We start from the raw sequence: 19,414 nt of genomic DNA, 5'->3' as shown, positions 1-19,414 counted from the left end.
TGCCAAAACCGAAGAGCTAATCTTTTCACAAGTAATTCTCGTTATGATAATGAATTGAAATAAGAGAAAACATAAATTCCCATTAAATAAACACTCTAGATAACAATGGTTGGATTAAATGTACTTAACACTCTTTTTGATTTGTGAGTATGTCCTGTCATCTAGGCATTTTAGCTGAGACCAGTACTTTATGGTCCTGTTTTCATTTTTACAAGGTAGGAATGTAGGGGAAGGAGATATCTGAGATGTTTATTCTTTATTTTGTGCTTTTCTGCTTAAAGAGTAAGATACCGTATATAACAGTGCAGTAATGAGTTATGTGTTTAAGAGGCATTGATAGACACCCCAAATTACAAATACTGTATATCACAGACACAGAATTTTGTATATATGTGTCATAAATGTAATGGCAAATCAACTTAGTATATTGTGGGTTTTCCAAATAAACTACACTAGAGAGGGTACCTTCATGCTATAAATAAATGAACAAATAAATGGTACTCTTCCAACAAGCCTATTTTTCAGGCAATAATCAACAGAAGGGTTTCCATTAAGAGATTGGGTATGCACTGAACACCTGCTCCATGACATTACAAATAAGTTTCAGCTGTAAAGAACACTGAGTGATTTGTCAGCTACTGTCATCAGGTGAAGCCTTCCCGTGTGTCATGACTGTGGAGGAGGTCCTGAGGGATGAAAAATGAATAGCCAAAATTAAACCCACTGACAATACCATGACTCTTTTTTTTGCTTATGCAAGCAATACAACCGATTGCTTATACCAGTTTCTCCCCCAATTACTTGATTTAAATTCTTTCTGGCATAACACCCTCATTCTTTTCTGTTTATTTAGAAAGTGCATTTCTTTTTAAATTTATCTGACCTTATTGTACAAACAAAAAGAACCAGAGGTGAATGTGAGAGTGGACAGCACAAACACTGTTTCAGCTGCTATTAATGTTACGTTTGACTGAGTGAGCTCGATCGTTTTTTTTTATTAACTGCTCAGTCTGTCCTAAGCAGTGAGTATGAAACATTTGCATCCTTGTGATGTAAAACTGAATTTGTATCAGACTTCCTATACCGGCAGAACCCCAGAATGCTGGCTTACAGTATGTCTTTTAATGAGGCCCATGCACTGTTCAGTGGTACATGTTGGAGAAAATACCGTGCCAGCCCACACATCATGCTGACAGAAGAGCACTTGGGTTTGTCAGCTGTCAGGGAAACCTATTATTTTTTGCTATTTCTTTGCAGAAACAAATCTCAATGTCCTTACTTCCCAAGCTTTTTTTCAGGAATGTACAGTAGATAATTATCTAGTTGTAAGTATTCAGAGGTTATACAGTATATAAATATTTCACCTGTATAAGCATGGGGTATAATACTGGTAATACACTGATGAGGAAGATAATTTGACAGCCTTGTACTGTAGCTACAGCTGAGAGATTTCTCAGTATAGTGGAGTTCAGACTGGAGAATGATTTTAATCACTGATCTTGACAAAGAATTGTGAATGAAATGTGATTAGCACAATGCAGTCTTGTCTTTCTAACATTTAGAAATCATAATTTTTAATCATTTACTAGCTCAATTAATTCATTGATTATTTGTTACGCGGAGGTGGTCATGGTGTTATTTCACTTACAAATCCAAGTGAAGACCTTCCATGTCATTTATCCAGGACAGCTGGTGGCACAAATACTCTTGCCATTCACAGCTGAGGTAGAGCTGACCTTTGGACACTTGCCTGTGCAAATCACTCTGCTGCTGTCTCCAATTCTAGGCTGCATCTACTAATAGAGTGATAGACAATGAGATCTGAAATATTGAAATGTTTTCTAGCTCTCCTTGTATCTTAACATTTTGAAGAGTCAGGAAGTAACCAGCTGCCACACTTATGTTGAAGCTGGTGGTTGGCCATCACTGGTCAACTTAATTGATCAGCATTGGAGAGCTTTGAACAATTCCTGGATGAGTCCTCAAGAGACACAGGAGTTTCTGGATGTCATTTAATCTTTGTTCTTTCTTACTCGATTCACTGATTCTATTTTCCAAGTTATTAACAATTGAGGACAAAAGAACAAAAGACAACAAGATAACCTTCAGGACTAGAACTGGCCACCACTCTGTAAAGGGTATTTGTAAAAATGAACAGAGCTCTACATAGAGTTCTATACTCCAAATAGATAGTTGCTTTGTTGTTGTTTGTTTCGATTGTGTGAATTGACTAAACAATAAAAAATAAAGATCCACCTAAATTCAAATGTCTTTTCCATGTGTCAGAAAGAAAATCTTTAAAAAAGAAATCCCCTAAAGATGTTGCAAATAGCATGTTGTTTCATCATTTATTTCCAGAGGTGAAATTGACTTCATTCTGTCTTTTCTTTTTGATAAAACACTTCAGGTGAGCAAAGTCAGTTTAGTTGACCTGGCTGGAAGTGAAAGAGCCGACTCCACAGGGGCCAAAGGAACCAGACTGAAGGTGCGTGTTGAGTTTTTGAACTGTTGAGAAAGCTTAAACAGTTCTGAAGGACGGGTTAGTGCTCCACAAGTCTTTCTGACTTGACCTCCCAGGTCAAATCTTGGCCTGGCGTAGGACGACTTTTTGAAGGATGTTGGGTCATATCCCACTTGCGTTAACCTTGCCAGTTCTGATAGGAAGTGCTGTACTGGAGGCAGTGACCAACCTGTGTCAAAGTCACGCTATACAGCTGCTGTTCTAGTATCTGGTTGTGCTGCCTAGGCTCAAGCAGTGTCTCAGCACGGCTGAGAAGATGACTGAGGATTGACTATAAATTCTAAAAAAAAAGGAATAAAGTTCTAATTATATTCTTCTGCTGATGAATTCAATCATTTGTTTTAGCTTTAGCATTTTTTATCCTATTCCAGGAAGGTGCAAACATCAACAAATCATTGACCACATTAGGAAAGGTTATCTCTGCTTTGGCTGAAGTGGTGAGTTTCTCAAAGCCTTGTCTTTTTGGTTAAGTATAAAGTTGTGTGTTAATAAGGTGACTGAGTCGTATAAAATTGTAGCAAGAGAAAGAAGACATATAATATAATAATACAATAATATGAACAGGCTTTTGACTAGCCAGAATTTGTATGTATTGTATAATATCAATGGCATTCACAAAATGTCTAAATCTCCTAGGCAATTTTTTAAAATATGTAGACACTTGCCTTCAGTAAGGCAGTGTATGAGGTGCCTGTGAAATCTTAGTCCAAATTAGTCAGTGTTGATATTGAAACACTGTCTCCCTGCCTGCCAAATCTTCACAAGACATATTTTCTTTCCTGTGTTCTTCATTAGTGAATTGGAACTATAATAGCCTCATTATCTTAATTGACTTAAAATGTGATTTAGATGTGATTTGGTACACTGGCCTTTAGCTAAAAGGTTGAATTAACCTTTGAAAAAGGTTGAATTAAACAAACGGGGTTATTTATTGTAGAATGAAACTTTTATTTTTTTTATGCTATGAGTATTACAAATGTATCTGAATAATTCTAAGCACTCATTATTTTCGTTTATTTTTAGGACTCTGGTCCAAACAAGGTAAGATGTTTTTATTCAAAATTGTGAAAGAGAAATAAAAAACAGTTTTCATATTGAAATGCTTTTACCTTTTATTTACCTTACAGTTTTAAAAGTAATTCCTCATTTTCTTAATTACCAGTACAAATTGGATAACAACTGAGTACAATTTTACTGCAATTCAAGTTTCGTTTTTTACTAATCCTAACCTTTGTACATATTAATTCCTACGGCAGAACAAGAAAAAGAAGAAAGTTGAAAGCTTTATTCCTTACAGAGATTCTGTGTTAACTTGGCTTTTGAGAGAAAATCTGGGTAAGTTTACTTCTTTCAGGTAGATATTTGACCTTTGTAGAGTCTGTTTTGTGACAGGCCATTTTTCACCTGAGCAGGGAGGGACTGCAGTCTTGTAACTCAGAATACAGTTCAGGTAGCACGACACCTAGTGAGAGCCTAGCGAGAATGGGATCCTGCTCCCAGTAAAAGCACTGCGTTTTTCCTTACTTACCTGAGCCTATTACTGAACTGATCGGTTATTAACCAGAAACATTGTACTGGCTTCACTACCAGAGACCTGAATCTTAGAATCATCAGCTTTTTAGAAACTAGAAAAAGATGCCATTCAGCTCATTATTCAAATCATGAATTTAAACAAGGTTTTAACTGGGTGAGAGAGAGCTCTGTTGCAGCAGAAAACAGTAGATACTGGGAACACAAAGGCTACAGTACAGGAATTGCAGCTACAGTATAGAGACCTGTGACTGACTTGTAGTGGCCGACCACAGCCTGCCGGCCCTGTCTGACACCATTCCCCCCTCTCTCAGGTGGGAACTCCCGCACTGCAATGGTGGCAGCCCTCAGCCCAGCGGACATCAACTATGACGAGACCCTCAGCACCCTCAGGTAAGGACTGCTTGCATATGGCAGCCCTGCATTGGAGAATCTCACAGCACTGCTCCTCTCTCATTCACTGCAGCTTTCCTCAACAGTCAAGAAAATGACAAGAGACCTGCTTTCAATTCTTCCGAAACATTTTCGCCTTTGTGCTAATTTTCTGAAGCTGAATGCAAGCTGTGGAAATGTTAAGGATTGCATACATTTATAGAATCTGATCGATCTGTTTAATGCTCCTTTGATTTGTAATATTACAGCTTACACAGCCTTCAGACACTGATGTCTTTACATAATGCAGTGGTACATTAAGCTTCATTACTTCATGTAAAAATCAACTGTTTAGCCATATTTCTTCTTGTTCTATAAAAAAAAATAAAATCTACTTGGTTCTCTACAAAGTTGTTATGTTAATGCCCTGTAAACCACAATACCTATGTTCTGTGGCCCGTAGGTATGCTGATCGGGCCAAGCAGATTCGCTGCAATGCTGTCATCAACGAAGATCCCAACAACAGGCTGGTCCGCGAGCTGAAAGAGGAAGTATCGCGACTGAAAGACCTGCTGTACGCTCAAGGCCTTGGGGACATCATCGAGAGTAAGAGAAACTCGGCTGTGTACGGACTGTGTGAGACTCCAGGGTTTTGCACGGCGACACTCCTTTGCATGCACATAAAGGATACTCTTCATCACGGTCATACTTGCCTGGCAGACTGACACACATTCACATCTGCCTTATTTAATGCGTTGAGGATTTACTGGGCTATGGAAGATCAAGTTGTTTTTCATGTGAAAAAATAATTGGCAGAGGAATCAGTTCACAACAGAGTCAGTTGTGAAGTTTTGGGGTGATCGACATGTAAAGGTTGGGTGAAGGGCGCTCGTGCGTTTTCAGGTTACGAGAAGGGTGGGACCTGCTTTCTGGTTTTGTTTGGGCTGGGGGAACCTGGACTCTCCAAACATCTGCGCCCATGTACAGCAATGGCTGTACCTGCTGCTGCTCTGGCACTGAGCCGACCCGTAAGAAATGTATGAGAGGGACCATTATTTTGGAAGGAATGGTCGGTATGCCTGTGCTCAGAGAAAAAATATGATACATGTTTGTGGATGTTCATCTTAAACCTCACAACCGACATGACCTGAGTCTTTTTCAATCATTGCAGAAAATGTTACTTAACCTTTCACATAAGTCATAAGTCTTAATGTGCTCTCTTCTTCCTGTCTCTCTTTCTTAGCATATCGGGGTCCAGGCACCGAGATCGCGGGTTTGAAACGTGTGTATCTCAGTGCTCCTATGCTTTGCAGCTTAATAGACGTAGCAGGACTGTCTGCAGCACCAGAGGAACAGTGTAGAAAGTGGTCTTTCTCTCTGTATAGATTGATATTTCAGTTCTTTTGCAACTTTTAACCATAATGCCTTCTTTCATGCTTTATTTTACAAATATTATTTTAATTTCATTTATTTTAATCTATGACACAATGCTTTCACTGGCAAATACATGCATTTCCCTCTCTTTCTACTTTATGTACAGTATACAGTAAAACTTTGACAATCTGGTCAGGAAAAAGTAGAAACCTACTGTAACACTTTAAAATGTTTCTAAAATAGAGAGAGTGAGTGAGCTGGGGTATCTTCAGAAACTGTATATGAATGTTTACCCATGGATCTGGGAGGTTTTAATAAGACCCGATTGTTGTCCAGGTGACACCTGAGCTCCTGCATTTCTAATCCTGTTCACAGCGACAGAGCGTGAGAGCATGTGTCCTCCGAGACATGTAAGACTCTTGAGCTGTCTTATTTCTAATAAGGAGTGCAGTGGGGAGTCTGATTCCAGATTTGGGTACATACTGTAAAAGGGTAAAATGATGAATTATTTAATTTTAGAAATATAGTGCCAAATCTTAAAAGTCCTTTTTTGATAACTTGAAAATAAATAAGACAAAGGTTAATTATCCAATTCATTTTTTTACCATATATAAGAGCAAGGAGGTATAGCCACTCATTGCTCTAATGTACAAAAAAAAGATTTTGTTACTGGAGCAAAATCAAATGAATCACTTTTCCAAGTAAACAGTATATATGTATAGAAAAAAACATCTGACAAAAATGAAAAGCTATAACAGGTAGGGTCCTTTCTTTTTTGGGGGGTTCAATTCCTTTATGTGAAATCTTACTTTTCCTAAAAGATTATTTTATAAACCATTGCAATGATGCAGTCAAACATTTGTCCCTAATGCTTGGCTGTTGTGAGGGTGCAGCCCAGTGTTAGTTAGTTTGTGAAACGAGGTTGTTCCAGAAGGTAAGAGAGTCAGTAAATATAGTCCTGTTAGACAGCCAGAGTCGGTGAGCTCTGGTGCTGCAGAGCAGCTGTCCTGCCCTGTGAAATTGCTCTGGCTGTGGCCCATGTGCTCAGGAGGCCTTGTGCGTTGGCTGCAGTGCTTTCGCCGTTTCCCCCACCTTTTAACAGTGAACAATAAAGCAGAAAAAACAGAGTGTTGTTCCCCAGGTCTAAGGTTTTTATGGTACTGCAATCTAAACCGCCAGGCTTGTTTATTTCCAAACAGAAAAAGCCGCGTCCTGCAACAATATGCTTGGCTAGCCCATAGATCAGGAAAGATCCTTTTATAATCGTAAAAGACAATAAAAGCTATAACTTACTTCTTGTGACACCAGGCTGAGGTAATGCACCATATTCCTTTTTGCAGCTTATCTTCACAGGTGCCAAGATACAGTAGACACATGGATCCCTTACCAAAGTTGCACATGCAAAACAATTGAAATAGAGGCTTTAGAGTTCTAGTCCATAAAATGAGTGCAGTCTGAAATGAGCGCACTTTTCCGAGAAAATCTTTGTGCCCTCTTTGACTTCACTGTTTGGTATTACACCATTATGAATAGAAGCGTCAGTGTCTTGTCGTATTACGCACTTGCCTGGTAAATGAATGAGCTGTAATATCATGAAAATTGACTGAACCAAATTAGTTTGCTTAATCTGAAATTGCTTTTGTACTGTATGGTACAATACTTATTCTTTCTGTTTGATTAATGAGCCTTACAATTATGTATCACAATTATGTATTGAATGCTTTGTACCGTATTTAATGTATTGAAAGAGTTTAAATTAGAATGCAGTACAAATGGGGCAACCACTGCTTTTTCTTCTTTTGTTGCTGAGGACTGACAGACCGGCATCTCAGTGGTCCTCCCTGATCTGCAGACCTGCTTCAGCTGGCTTTGATACCTCATGCCTGGCTTTAACTGGCAAACAGGAGGTTTCCATGGCTGCATGTAGGGCAGGGAGTGTAAACCCTGCTTTTTTTCTTGGCTTAAACCTTGTGTGCCCCTGGCACTGAAGCCCCTTTGCATTAAAACTAAAGGGCTGGGAGCCAGTGTAAAGAGTTGGGCTGATTAGTTCTGGGAAATGGTGCAGCACAAAACTGGGTAGAGTTATGTGCTGAGGAACAGTTTAAATTAGATGACTGATGATAAGCTTGGAATCCATTCAGACTGCTATTCTCAGACTCCGAGGCTGAATTCAGTTTGCACCATCCATATCCACAGGGTGGAATTCTGTCACTTGTACAATTCTTACAACAGAGCCAGCATTGAGCTTTTTCTGCATTTTTGGCACACCATGCCAATTCAAAATGCAAGACATGTAATGTGAGCCGCATATTAGGCTTTTGTAAGGCAAGGTGTATCAACCATGATATATAGTGAAGAAAATGGATGATTGATGTTGGTTTGATCAGCACACAGTATATATAAAGTCACTCTGTGGAGTGACTACAAATGTTCTGTAGGAGACTGTTGTCATTCAGCAGTCATTTAGTGTGTCTACATTTTGTCTTAAGACTCCTGATTGTGTGCCTTGGCTAGGTCCAAAAAATAATCAACTCAGTTTATTTTTCATATGTGCAAGTGAAATGAAATGCTTAAAAATGAAATGAACTCTTATGTATATATAATGTTTTAATTATTCTCAGGGGACAATGAAAATGACTTATCACCTGAAAGAGAGCAAGATAAAACTAGAAAACCTTAAGCAGATTTGAAGGCTTCTAAGCAGGTCTCTATCAACTGACTTTAGCAGTGCCATTGAACTGCGAGCAAAAAAAAAGAAAACTTGAATGAATTATAAGCCTTTCATTGGACTTGAGCATATGACAAATAAACTGAACTGTACGGATACCTGCCAAGCTTGGAGTTCTTTGGCCAAATGGTTTTTGAACAAGAACACTTAGCACTACTGGGCATATTGCCAAGGAAGAGAAGAGCTGTTCTGGGATTAAAAAGTGTCCCTGCAAGGTGTGAGTCCCAAGCAGGTTTTAGTGAGATGAAATCTGCCAAGTTTCATGTCAAGTAACGTTAGCGGTTCCTAAGATGGGGGTAGTTTGGAGTTTGAGGAAAACAGCAGTCAGGATATCATTTTGGTTTAAGCAGAAGGAGGGTTACCTGCTTTGGAGTTAATTTATCTAACAGATTTTGATGAATGTACAGGATGCATTTTTCCAAGAGAGCGATGACCCAGTTTAGCTATATAAAGAGATGTTGAAACCTGTGAAGTGCAGTCTGAAGCATTTCTCGGTGCAATGAAACATCCAAATTTTCAGGTAAATCAGTACAGCAGTTCTGTGGTTTTGGGATAAAAATAGTGGTTAGGTGGTCATTGTAGTTTATGCAGGAACTCTATTTTACCATTATATTAATCGTTGTCATTACAGTGAGACAATATGCACCATGTTTGGAGTTGATATGACAAACAGCCAATGAGGAGTAGTTTGTGTAAGGCTGGTGATGAAATGAAAATTATTGCACCCACTTGTGAGGTGAAAATAAGGGGGAAGCTTTAGATTTTCATTTAATCTGTTTCCAAGGCAGCAGCGTTTTGAGTTTTCAGAACAAAATGGCTGTAATGTGGCCATCTTGGTATATGCAGGAATGACAATGTGTCAGATGCCAGTGTTGATCAAGTCTGTCAGTGCAGGGGCTTGTAAGAAGGTTCTCAAATACCCAGGTCAGGAAACCATCACTTTGAATGGTGCATCTTTCATACTGTATCTGCTTAGGGTGATATTACTAGGCTAATCAGTCTTCAGAATTGGGAAGAAAAACACATCTGTACAATCACTGTCAGAACATCCGAGAGATATGATATCTTATAGAAGGGAATGTTATGCTTTTCTTTGTTGTTATACTGCAGCAGTCTGACTGTAGCAGACAGGGTTTGATGAGTTGTTTATTGCTTTATGAATAGCTAATATGTTTTTGTTACATGCACAAAAACACAAAAACATTTAAAATATTTTGTCATATTATTATTGTATGATGAAACATTTTAAACATGATTTTACTTTAAATAATGTTAACTGTTGTGATGAACAGCTTATTACTGTACATTATACGTGTTACATTTCCGTCTGAATCCACAGATGGTATTTTTTTCCCCTAAATTGATTTTTATAATGTTCTGTTAAAGTGTCCCTTTCTGAAGCTACTGAGCTTCCTTTGCTTTTAACTGCAATGTGATCCCAGCAATATAAGCTGAACGCTCTCTGGACTGGTGGTGCGATTCATGATTGTGATTGTTAGAAATGAAAATAGCTTCTTTTTAGGCACCTCTGGGCATCAGTGTTTCAGTTAGAGCTAGGCAGAGTGTTACATTGTTGGACATTTGGATATCGATCCACAGCAGTGTTTTGTCTGTGCAGAAGAATCTTAAAATAACACTGCATCTCTAAGTCCTAAATCTATTTTGTAGTTCTATCCCAGTGTCTGATAGACATGATTTGATTTTTTGCAAATGTCAAAATGCATTAAATGCATCTGTGTTATACTGAGTCGCTCTGGGTCTACAGTATATAACCTGAGTTACAGGGCAGAAGGGTATATAATGGAATACAAATGGACCTTCTCTGGATAGACTTCTTATGGATGTTCTGGACATTTTCTAAAATGAGTTTTACCTTTTGTTGTTTATCATAACAGAAGCTGGTGTTGTGTACAATGGCAAGATATTTTATTCTTTAAAAGCTAAATTAGAGTTTTGCCCCTCTGATCTAATTGACTGGCTTTTGTACAGGGAGAACGTTGGAATAAATCCCTGATTTTAGGAAATAAAAATATCGACAGTGAAAAGGAATTCAGTGCTTAATTCAATAAGGAAGATGGTAGGATTTATCAGATTCACCTTGATTTATGACCACTCATATTTTCAGCACCCTACTAACACTGTATAGAAAGCAGCATCAATGGATATTTTGCTAAAAAGACCTAAATTTCCTTTGCTTTGTCATCCTTACTGCTGCCTGCTTTCACTGTCTCTTCCAAAGTGTTCGTGAATGACTCTAAAAGTCCACAGTGGATTTAAGTAGAGTTTCTCTTTCTGGTTAGCATCTGTTAATTGGCCTCTCGATTTTTTGCCTTGTTTTTGGGATTTATTTCTTGCCACCTGTCTTTTTTCTTTTTTTTCTTCTCTTTCCTTTCCCCCTCTTTTCTCTGGAATCTTTCCGTTTCTCTCGCCTCCTGCACCTCCCTGGCTTTCCCCACTCCCATCCGAACCCCCCCCGTCCCCACTCCCCATTCCTCTGACAGACTTATCCGATTTCAAGAACAATAACAATAATCGCCAAGCTGTCAATCAAAGGGGTGATCTCTCCACAGTGACCAATGCCATGACGGGGATGAGTCCCTCCCCCTCTCTCTCCGCCCTGTCCAGCCGAGCTGGCTCCATCAACAGCCTGCACGACCGCATCATGTTCAGCCCAGGTAGCGAGGAGGCCATCGAGAGGCTCAAGGTCAGTTTCAGAGGGCTTCCGACAGAGGGTGCCCATGTCGGTCTTTTAAACCGTTGAATTGATTTTCACACCCTCCGATTTTTCCATTTTTTTCCCTGGGTGTTCACTTTTTAGAAGATTTGCTTTTTAAAGTAAGCCTTTGCCTTGAATTTTGGGCAGCCCCACGAGACGGCAGTAAACCAGGAGCTGGAGGTTAAGAAGTCGATTCAGTTGTTCGGTCTGTTTGAATCCCTTCTCCTAACTCAAGTTCACACGTTCAGGGGGAAATATAGACGAAACGTTCAAAGGGAAAGGTTGCAATGTCTCAATCTCATACAATCCTGTGGTAAGTATGCGTCAGGTTAACTGTCCCTGCCAGGCTGGTAGGGGCGGCAAGGACAGAGGCAGTCTTCCAATGAAGGAGAAGGATTCAGGCCAAACAGCAAGGACACGAATCAGTGAGCGCCAATTAGCGTAGTGTTGCACCGAGAACATAGGTGAAAGTGCATTTGCAGAACAGGTTTGCAAAAAACATATGAGAGTCATTGTATGTGTACGGCATGTGCTACATTTAGGAGTCATGAAGAATAACCATCTTACTTTGTGGGGTTTTGTTGTATTTTTTATGGCTCCTCATTGACTCCTGTTCTGTTCTTCTTCTTTAATCCTCAAGTGTTCTTTGGAGTCTTTGTATGCAGAACATAAATGAATCATTATACTGTACTTCATATGCTCTTGAGATGAACACTAATGAACATTAAAGTAATTATTCATCCACAAAGCATGCATATATCTTACAGCGGTTCCATCAACAGCCCGCACATAGTAAAAACCTTATCAGACAGAAATCGGTTCATTGCTTGCCTTTTTTTATTAACATCAAAAGCAGGACTGTATCATGGGTATTGCATTAGGAATCACATGAGGTACCCTTCTGTGCCAGCATTGTGGACTTTGATCTCTTCTCGATGTAAGAGGCCGTTCTTGTTCCATCAGGAAACTGAGAAAATCATTGCTGAACTCAATGAAACTTGGGAAGAGAAGCTGCGTCGGACAGAAGCTATTCGAATGGAGAGGTGAGGCGGTCCTACACAGATCTGAGCAAGAAAATCCCCCTGTAGAGAAACTGCTGCTAGCCTTCTGTTGTGTAAGACGTCTTCCTCTTTAGGTGGCTTCTTACACATAGGCAAACAAACAAATTTGTTTAGTGATTAAATTCTGAGCTCCAGATTATCACCGATTTGAACTCCACTAACAGTGATCATTTCTGTGATGTGCAGTACTGCTGAAAACTTTCTTGCTCTGACAAAAGCAGGGACTGCATTTGTTGTGGGAGCTGATCCACTTACATCCTGAACAAAAAACATTGGTCCTGGGCCATTGAGTGTCTAGCTGGCAAACAACTAAGATGGGCTGTGTGACCCCTTGTTTGTAATGTGACTCAGGCCTTTTCCAGGTGCTTTTTGTACTGACAGTTAAAAATACCAACTTGTTCTTGTGGCAGTAGCTCAGTGCTATACCCTGAGTGACTGTTAAGCTGGTCATATGGTGACCATAGTCTGCAAATCTTATCAATTCAGCCACCACCCATTTTTCAGGTAAAAAAGGTATTTCCCCTTTTATTGAAATCTGCATCATAAGCTTGTTGTGGGCCAGCTATCTTTTCCTTCTTGCAAGTGCTGTGGAGCTCAGTTTGCAAAATAATGCATTTGCTGGATTCCTAACGGGGAGTGTTGATTTCACCAGAGAGGCTTTGCTGGCAGAGATGGGCGTGGCCATGCGGGAGGATGGTGGCACTGTGGGTGTGTTCTCCCCAAAGAAGGTAACAGCAAAATTCTCCCTTGCTTAGGATCTGTTTGTCTACGAGGGAATAAAGTTCCAAATATCATTTTCTGTGGTTTCTAAATATTATCTGCAGTATTCACAATGGACAAAATGTGTAAAATATATTTAGCACCCCATTTACACTTCCTGACATGGTGTACACACTAAATATCTGGTTGTATATTAAGACACAATTGCTTCCTCTGTCAGACCCATGTGAAATATTTAATGAGCCATATCACACTTGTACCAACAGCCTAAACAGAGGTGCCCAGAGTTATAGCTGCTCATTTTATTTTACCGGGGAACTCTGAAAACTCAGTACTTGGTGTTTATTGTGTGGGACAAAAAAAAGAAACAAGCACATAACAAAAGAAACAGATTTCTTTTTCATGGTGAATGTGCTTCTGTTTGAATAAGTGCAGTTTATCTCTCTGATGTGTACATGCAGTTCCAAACTTTACATTTAGTACATATGGTTTTAACATGTTAATCTATGTTTTACTTTTGTTATTCGTATACAAGCACACTGTACATTTGTATTTGTTCTTTCAACATGCCAGATACTGGTGTTTCTGCATTTTTAATACAATATTTAAGAATAAAGTAAGAATAAAGTTCTTTTTCCTATTGGTTTATTTTAAAGCCTGCACCGAGAAAACCTCAGCCAGTATTTATTGATACAGTTGGGCTGTTTTCCCCCAATGAGGTTTGTTACAATGAAACACTTTTCATTGCTCTCTCTGAGTGTACCACTTTATTTACTGTGAGTTTCCATTCAAATTCTCTTTCCAGCTGGCACCTTGCCTTCTATTTCAAACTATATACGTATATATATTCATTAAATATACAGAGAATGGTTTGTTCCATGAATCAAAGTTAATTAATGGACCCTAGTGGCTGTTCTGGTGCAAACCTTTTGGATGAGTTGAATGTATTGGAGGGTCAACACCAGCCTGTAGGACTAGGAAACTGTGGTATTATCATAGGGAATCTGCTCAATCACCTGCTGTCACTAAAGTGGTGCTGCCGACATGCCAGGTAAAAATAACACAGATGAGTTGACAATAATTGTCACACAGAATGTGTTTATAGTCATTATTCTAGGCTGGTGCAGGAAGGGGGAGAACCACCGTATGCTCATAAATAAATAACTGATCCACACTGGGTGTTATCAAAGGGGGAAAATTACTGCTGAATGGCCAATACAAAATGGTACTAGATGTGTTGAATTGCTTATGTCTTGAGGTTAAGCACTTTGTTTTACATAAAAGTGCCTATGGTCTTGAGGTTAAAGCACCACTGAGTTACGTTATCACCTGTACATTTCTGTATGGTCTGCTAAGGGCTGAAGGATCTTGCTAAACGTGGTGAAGGCAGTGTTGTGTTTAATTTAGAAGGCATTATAGAAGCAGAGTGAGAGATCATACTACATAAACAAGTTTTGATCTTATCTTATCTTATGGGAGTTTTCAGATTAAATGAACAGTTATAAAAGTCAACTGGTGCAAAGATGAACATTTAAAGAATAGAACATTAAAAGTATGTCCATAAAGTTTAATGCTTTAATGAGGACATCATGACAAGAAACAGTAAGGTTCCAAGAATCCAAAAGACACGCTGATCTCCACTTTGTCAGCAAGACTGTATGGCTTTGTTCCTTCACTCTCTCGTCTTACTCCCCTGTCCATCTCTGATTGGATTGCTGTGACCCTGGAATGCTGTTCTTGTTCCTGTCTTGATAACAATACTGGGAAACAAGATTTTTGTATTGCCATGTATTGCTTAAGAGAAGATATGTATTACAGTTTGGTAATCAGTTTCATTGCCTTCCATAAGATTATTTTTATAGGCACAGACATTTTAGCATATAGACTGTCATTCAAAATTGAGAAAGTGATTTAATAAAAGAGCTTTTTGAGGACCCCTCAATCACTATGTATATATCGATCTTCAACTTTCACAAAAGGAATAGATTCCATTTGTTGTTCTGTGATTTGGGATTCTTACCTGTGGAAATAAACAACATCACCTGTGTTTTAGACCCCTCACCTGGTGAACCTTAATGAAGATCCTCTTATGTCAGAGTGTCTTCTGTACTACATCAAAGATGGGATCACAAGGTAAGTTTTCTTGATTATCATACTGCATACCTGATACATTAACAGCTAGTGGTAATTCTCTTTCAACCTATCTTGTTATAACCCATTTTCAGCAAAACCTGTTAAAGGAGAGTTTTTAAAATAAAGCCAGTTTACAAGAAACAACCAAATGAGCTGGATGGGTTGAGTGTGCAGCTCTGATTTTCAACCTTTCTTCTGTAGTTTAAAAGTGGGCTTTTTCTGGAACCACATCGTTCCTCATTCCTCTGTTATTTGGACAGGGTGGGCCGTGAAGATGCTAGCAGCCGCCAAGACATTGTTCTGAGTGGGCACTTCATCAAAGATGAGCACTGCACCTTCACCAGTACTACCAACAACCTTGGAGAAGGTAGGATATCAGCACAACAATGCATGAGCATTCCATTGTTAGCAAATGAAATAAATCTCATAATTCCATGGGTGTCCAAACAAGCTTTCATAGGATATTAAGTAGCATGGTTTATGATTAGCTATGGAGAAGGCCCGATCTTTACTCATGAAGTTTTTCTTGTCAAATGTTTTTAAATGGTTGCTCATGACTATCCTTTCTCTGGTCATAGTCGTGGTGATTCTCGAGCCTTGTGAGGAGTCGGAGACCTATGTCAATGGAAAGAGGGTCACTGAACCTACCATACTCCGATCAGGTTGGTGAATCTTTATTTTTCTGAAACCCTGTGAAGTTAACAGACTCTCCCGAACTACCTCTGAAACACTGGATTGTTGATCGCAGCTAATAACTTCCTTTCATTTCCCAATCCTGCAGGGAACCGTATAATCATGGGGAAGAGTCATGTCTTCCGCTTCAACCATCCAGAGCAGGCCAGGCAGGAGAGGGAACGCACTCCCTGCGCCGAGACCCCGGCTGAGCCTGTGGACTGGGCCTTTGCACAGAGAGAGCTGCTGGAGAAGCAGGGCATCGACATGAAACAGGAAATGGAACAGAGGTAATAGGACAGGGAATCGGAAGAATGTAAGGAGGGAAAGAAGGCGCTCAAAGGAGAAGAAAGAGGAAAGAGATCAGAGAAAAGATTGAAAGGAGAAAGAGGGAGAAGGATATGGTCCAAGGGAAGGATAAAGTTTATCTATAGAGAAGGGAGGGTCAAGGTTTGCTAGAGTTGGAAGAGCAAGCTGGCCACTTTGCAAGGTTTCTTAGTGCAGACATTGGTGGCCAACCCTGCACTGGAGTTATTACAGTATCAGCACAGAGGCTGAATTTTGGGAAAGTGACTGAATTAGATCTCAGTAGCTGTTAGAACAAGAATGTCCTCTGAGGTGATTCTCTGTCAATGTCTCCTCAGGCTGCAGGAGCTGGAGGACCAGTATCGCAGGGAGCGAGAAGAAGCCAACAACCTCCTGGAGCAGCAGAGACTGGTAAGGATCTCTGGAATATCAAACTGATTGATTCTGTTCTACCTGTCCGATAAGGCAGACATGAGCAATGTGAGACCTGATCTGATACATACAGTATACAGTATGTGCCAAATGGAAATTTTAAAAGCAAAGCAGGTCACGGTAATGATTGTGATTTCATCACTCAGGATTATGAAAGTAAGCTGGAGGCCCTTCAGAAGCAGGTGGACTCCTGCTGTTACCCCCTGGAGACCACTGAGGAGGAGGAAGAGCCAGAAGAGGAAGGTAAGAGAGGACATACAGTCTTACCATGCAGACAACCAGCAATTCATGGACCTATGAGAGAAAGTAGTGTGTTCACTTGGTCAGTTTGCAGATAAGAAGTGAATTTTATCATTTTAGATGGCACTGTCCATCATAATTTAGTCTACACGGTCTTAAATAAATGCTGTAAAATGTAAAATCCTATTCATGAGCCAATGAAGCACTGCAGTCTTTTGTACTTCCACTGTGTAGACCAAGATACCAAAGGTCATAGCCTGATGCTTTGTCCATCTTTGCATTGCCAAGACGATTAGGTTCATCAATGTGCAGGGAACTATGTGTGAAAATAAGCTTTGTTAAAGAGTGGGATGTAGAGAAGATGGGGAAAAAAAAAAGCTTTCAAATTATGATACAGGTTTTATTGAAAAATCCTGAAGGAGTTTGAATTGAAATACTTTGTGGCCAGTAGTTGCTGGTGGGTGCTGGAAAAGCTGTGACTGCTGTGTGGTCTTGCCTGCAGTGCAATGGACAGAGCGAGAGATGGAGTTGGCGCTGTGGGCTTTCCGCAAGTGGAGGTGCTACCAGTTCACATCCCTGAGGGACCTTCTCTGGGGCAATGCCATTTTCCTTAAGGAGGCCAACGCCATCAGCGTGGAACTGAAGAAAAAGGTGAGCCCAGGGCCACGTTCGTAGGGAACGCATGAAAGATTTGTCCTCATCCCATCTCCTATCTGTATGCTGATGAAAAATATAAATTGCTATTGCAGTGAAGTTAAATGTTTTAGGCTAAATGGTAATGGTGTAGATCCCTAAAATTCCTAATTTAAAACATGAAGCCCTTTTAATGTAAGGGCTTGATCAGTAAAAGAATCAGCGTGAACTAAATATTTGTGGGCCACTTAAGGGGATCGTTGACGAACTCATATAAGCAATATTTAATTGAATGTCCCGGATGACTCGTTTGGAAATTGAGCAGAGTCTTGAACAGATTTGTATTCCACGTGTTCAGCAAACAAAAGATTTTTGTCCTTTCTTTTAATATCCTAATCCTTAAATTTCATTTGTCAAACAGGTTCAGTTCCAATTTGTGCTTCTGACCGACACTCTGTACTCGCCACTCCCGCCTGACCTCCTGCCCCCAGACGCAGCCAAAGACCGAGAGAAGCGGCCCTTTCCGCGCACCATTGTGGCTGTGGAGGTTCAGGACCAGAAGAATGGGGCGACTCACTACTGGACTCTGGAGAAACTCAGGTAAAAGACTCTCTTTTCATATGGTCATTTTACGGATGGTTTATGAATTCATAATATGTGTTTGTCCCCACAAACAAATACAAACAAATAATCAGCTGTTGGAGAAGTAACCTAACAAACATTGCTCATTAGCTAAGAAACTACAGATATTGAAAATTCCTCAGTTTAATGCAGAGCCTCATCGAACATTACTCTAATGCCCTAGAAAGAAGCTGGCTCAGGTTATGCTCTAAAGTACATAAGAAAGAGAAATACATTTAGCCAGGATGTGGAGAGATATTTGGTTTTAGTTCTCTAGGGATGCAACGTGTGAGATGAGTTTAATCCGTGACAGAAACGCACTATCCCCCACGGTGTCCTGAATTACAGCAGTGTTATAGAGAGTTTCATCACCTGTGTACAGCCATGGTCATTCTAATTTATGACCACGAATGGATGCTTATGAGGGACTTACTGTATGTCCCACTTGTGGCCCAGTGGCTATTCCTGATAATGTTATCCCTGCCTTTCAGCTATTCATACAACAGCAGGTGTGTTTAAAATTCACTCAAGCCAGGTCAGGAGTAGTGACTCCAGGCCAGAGTCAGAGTTCTAAAATTCTATGTCGTCTCCTCTTTGGCCTTGACTTTCTTAAGTCCCATGCCAAGTCCCAAGAAAACTGTTGGGTTTAGACTTTGTGACATTTTAAATAAGGAGCAACTTGTTTCCTTAACAAATTTGACATTAAAACATTGATGCAGAGCACAATAGTGACACCGGGCTTCTCTTCTCAAGAACTAAACTTGATACTTTCTTCCAGATCATGAACAGCCAACCCCATAAGATCCTGTTCTGTTATTTTATACGTGTTTGCCTGTAGGCAGAGGCTTGACCTAATGCGGGAGATGTATGATCACGCAGCCGAGGTGCCCACCAGTGCCATTGAAGACTGTGATAATGTGCTGACAGGTGGAGATCCTTTCTATGACCGATTCCCCTGGTTCCGTCTGGTGGGCAGGTGAGTGCCGTCGCAGGGGACAGAGGCCTGCAGGGACACTGACACATCGTAACAGTCATACTGGAATGGCTTCCTTTGGTGGCATTTTAGCAATTTTAGCAAACCTCGTCTAGAAAAAAACAAAGCAATTCCACATCGATTTCAAATATACGGCATGAATAACTCCTTAACTCGATTTGGCGCTGTTTTTTGTACTTTCAATGTGCCTTTAAATGTGATTCACTCTAATTTGCACTAATAAAGCCCTTTTGCCAGCTAACTTGAGACACAAGAATGTTGAAGAGAAGAGAAAAGGTGACATTTTTCAAGTCACACAGAAGCAGAAAACACCCAACTCAATGTCCTGAAAATGATAAGGAAGGTTTTATTTGTCAAAGAA

The 19,414-nt window shown here is 40.0% G+C and overlaps 1 protein-coding gene across 21 annotated transcripts in view; it reads left to right on the top strand.

Annotated features, from left to right (window-relative positions):
* Positions 1 to 19,414, top strand: part of kif1aa (kinesin family member 1Aa) — a 90,886-nt gene that overhangs the window by 30,786 nt on the left and 40,686 nt on the right. For 12 of the 21 annotated variants that reach the window (XM_088615397.1, XM_088615268.1, XM_088615284.1 and 9 more), the window contains exons 8-26: positions 2,408 to 2,485; positions 2,893 to 2,958; positions 3,545 to 3,562; positions 3,778 to 3,856; positions 4,366 to 4,444; positions 4,887 to 5,029; positions 5,667 to 5,705; positions 11,027 to 11,229; positions 12,205 to 12,284; positions 12,955 to 13,030; positions 15,076 to 15,155; positions 15,416 to 15,522; positions 15,734 to 15,817; positions 15,937 to 16,117; positions 16,472 to 16,544; positions 16,712 to 16,808; positions 17,308 to 17,456; positions 17,860 to 18,038; positions 18,898 to 19,035. In XM_088615397.1, coding sequence (XP_088471523.1) covers positions 2,408 to 2,485; positions 2,893 to 2,958; positions 3,545 to 3,562; positions 3,778 to 3,856; positions 4,366 to 4,444; positions 4,887 to 5,029; positions 5,667 to 5,705; positions 11,027 to 11,229; positions 12,205 to 12,284; positions 12,955 to 13,030; positions 15,076 to 15,155; positions 15,416 to 15,522; positions 15,734 to 15,817; positions 15,937 to 16,117; positions 16,472 to 16,544; positions 16,712 to 16,808; positions 17,308 to 17,456; positions 17,860 to 18,038; positions 18,898 to 19,035 — 1,949 coding nt within the window. The remainder of the gene's footprint in view (positions 1 to 2,407; positions 2,486 to 2,892; positions 2,959 to 3,544; positions 3,563 to 3,777; positions 3,857 to 4,365; positions 4,445 to 4,886; positions 5,030 to 5,666; positions 5,706 to 11,026; positions 11,230 to 12,204; positions 12,285 to 12,954; positions 13,031 to 15,075; positions 15,156 to 15,415; positions 15,523 to 15,733; positions 15,818 to 15,936; positions 16,118 to 16,471; positions 16,545 to 16,711; positions 16,809 to 17,307; positions 17,457 to 17,859; positions 18,039 to 18,897; positions 19,036 to 19,414) is intronic. The other 9 variants (XM_088615294.1, XM_088615319.1, XM_088615415.1 and 6 more) reach the window with 3 other exon arrangements.

Source organism: Lepisosteus platostomus, chromosome 2 (genome assembly GCF_059453375.1).
Source record: "Lepisosteus platostomus isolate fLepPlt1 chromosome 2, fLepPlt1.hap1, whole genome shotgun sequence".
Taxonomy (NCBI): domain Eukaryota; kingdom Metazoa; phylum Chordata; class Actinopteri; order Semionotiformes; family Lepisosteidae; genus Lepisosteus; species Lepisosteus platostomus.
This window is presented reverse-complemented; position numbering and strand designations above follow the sequence as displayed.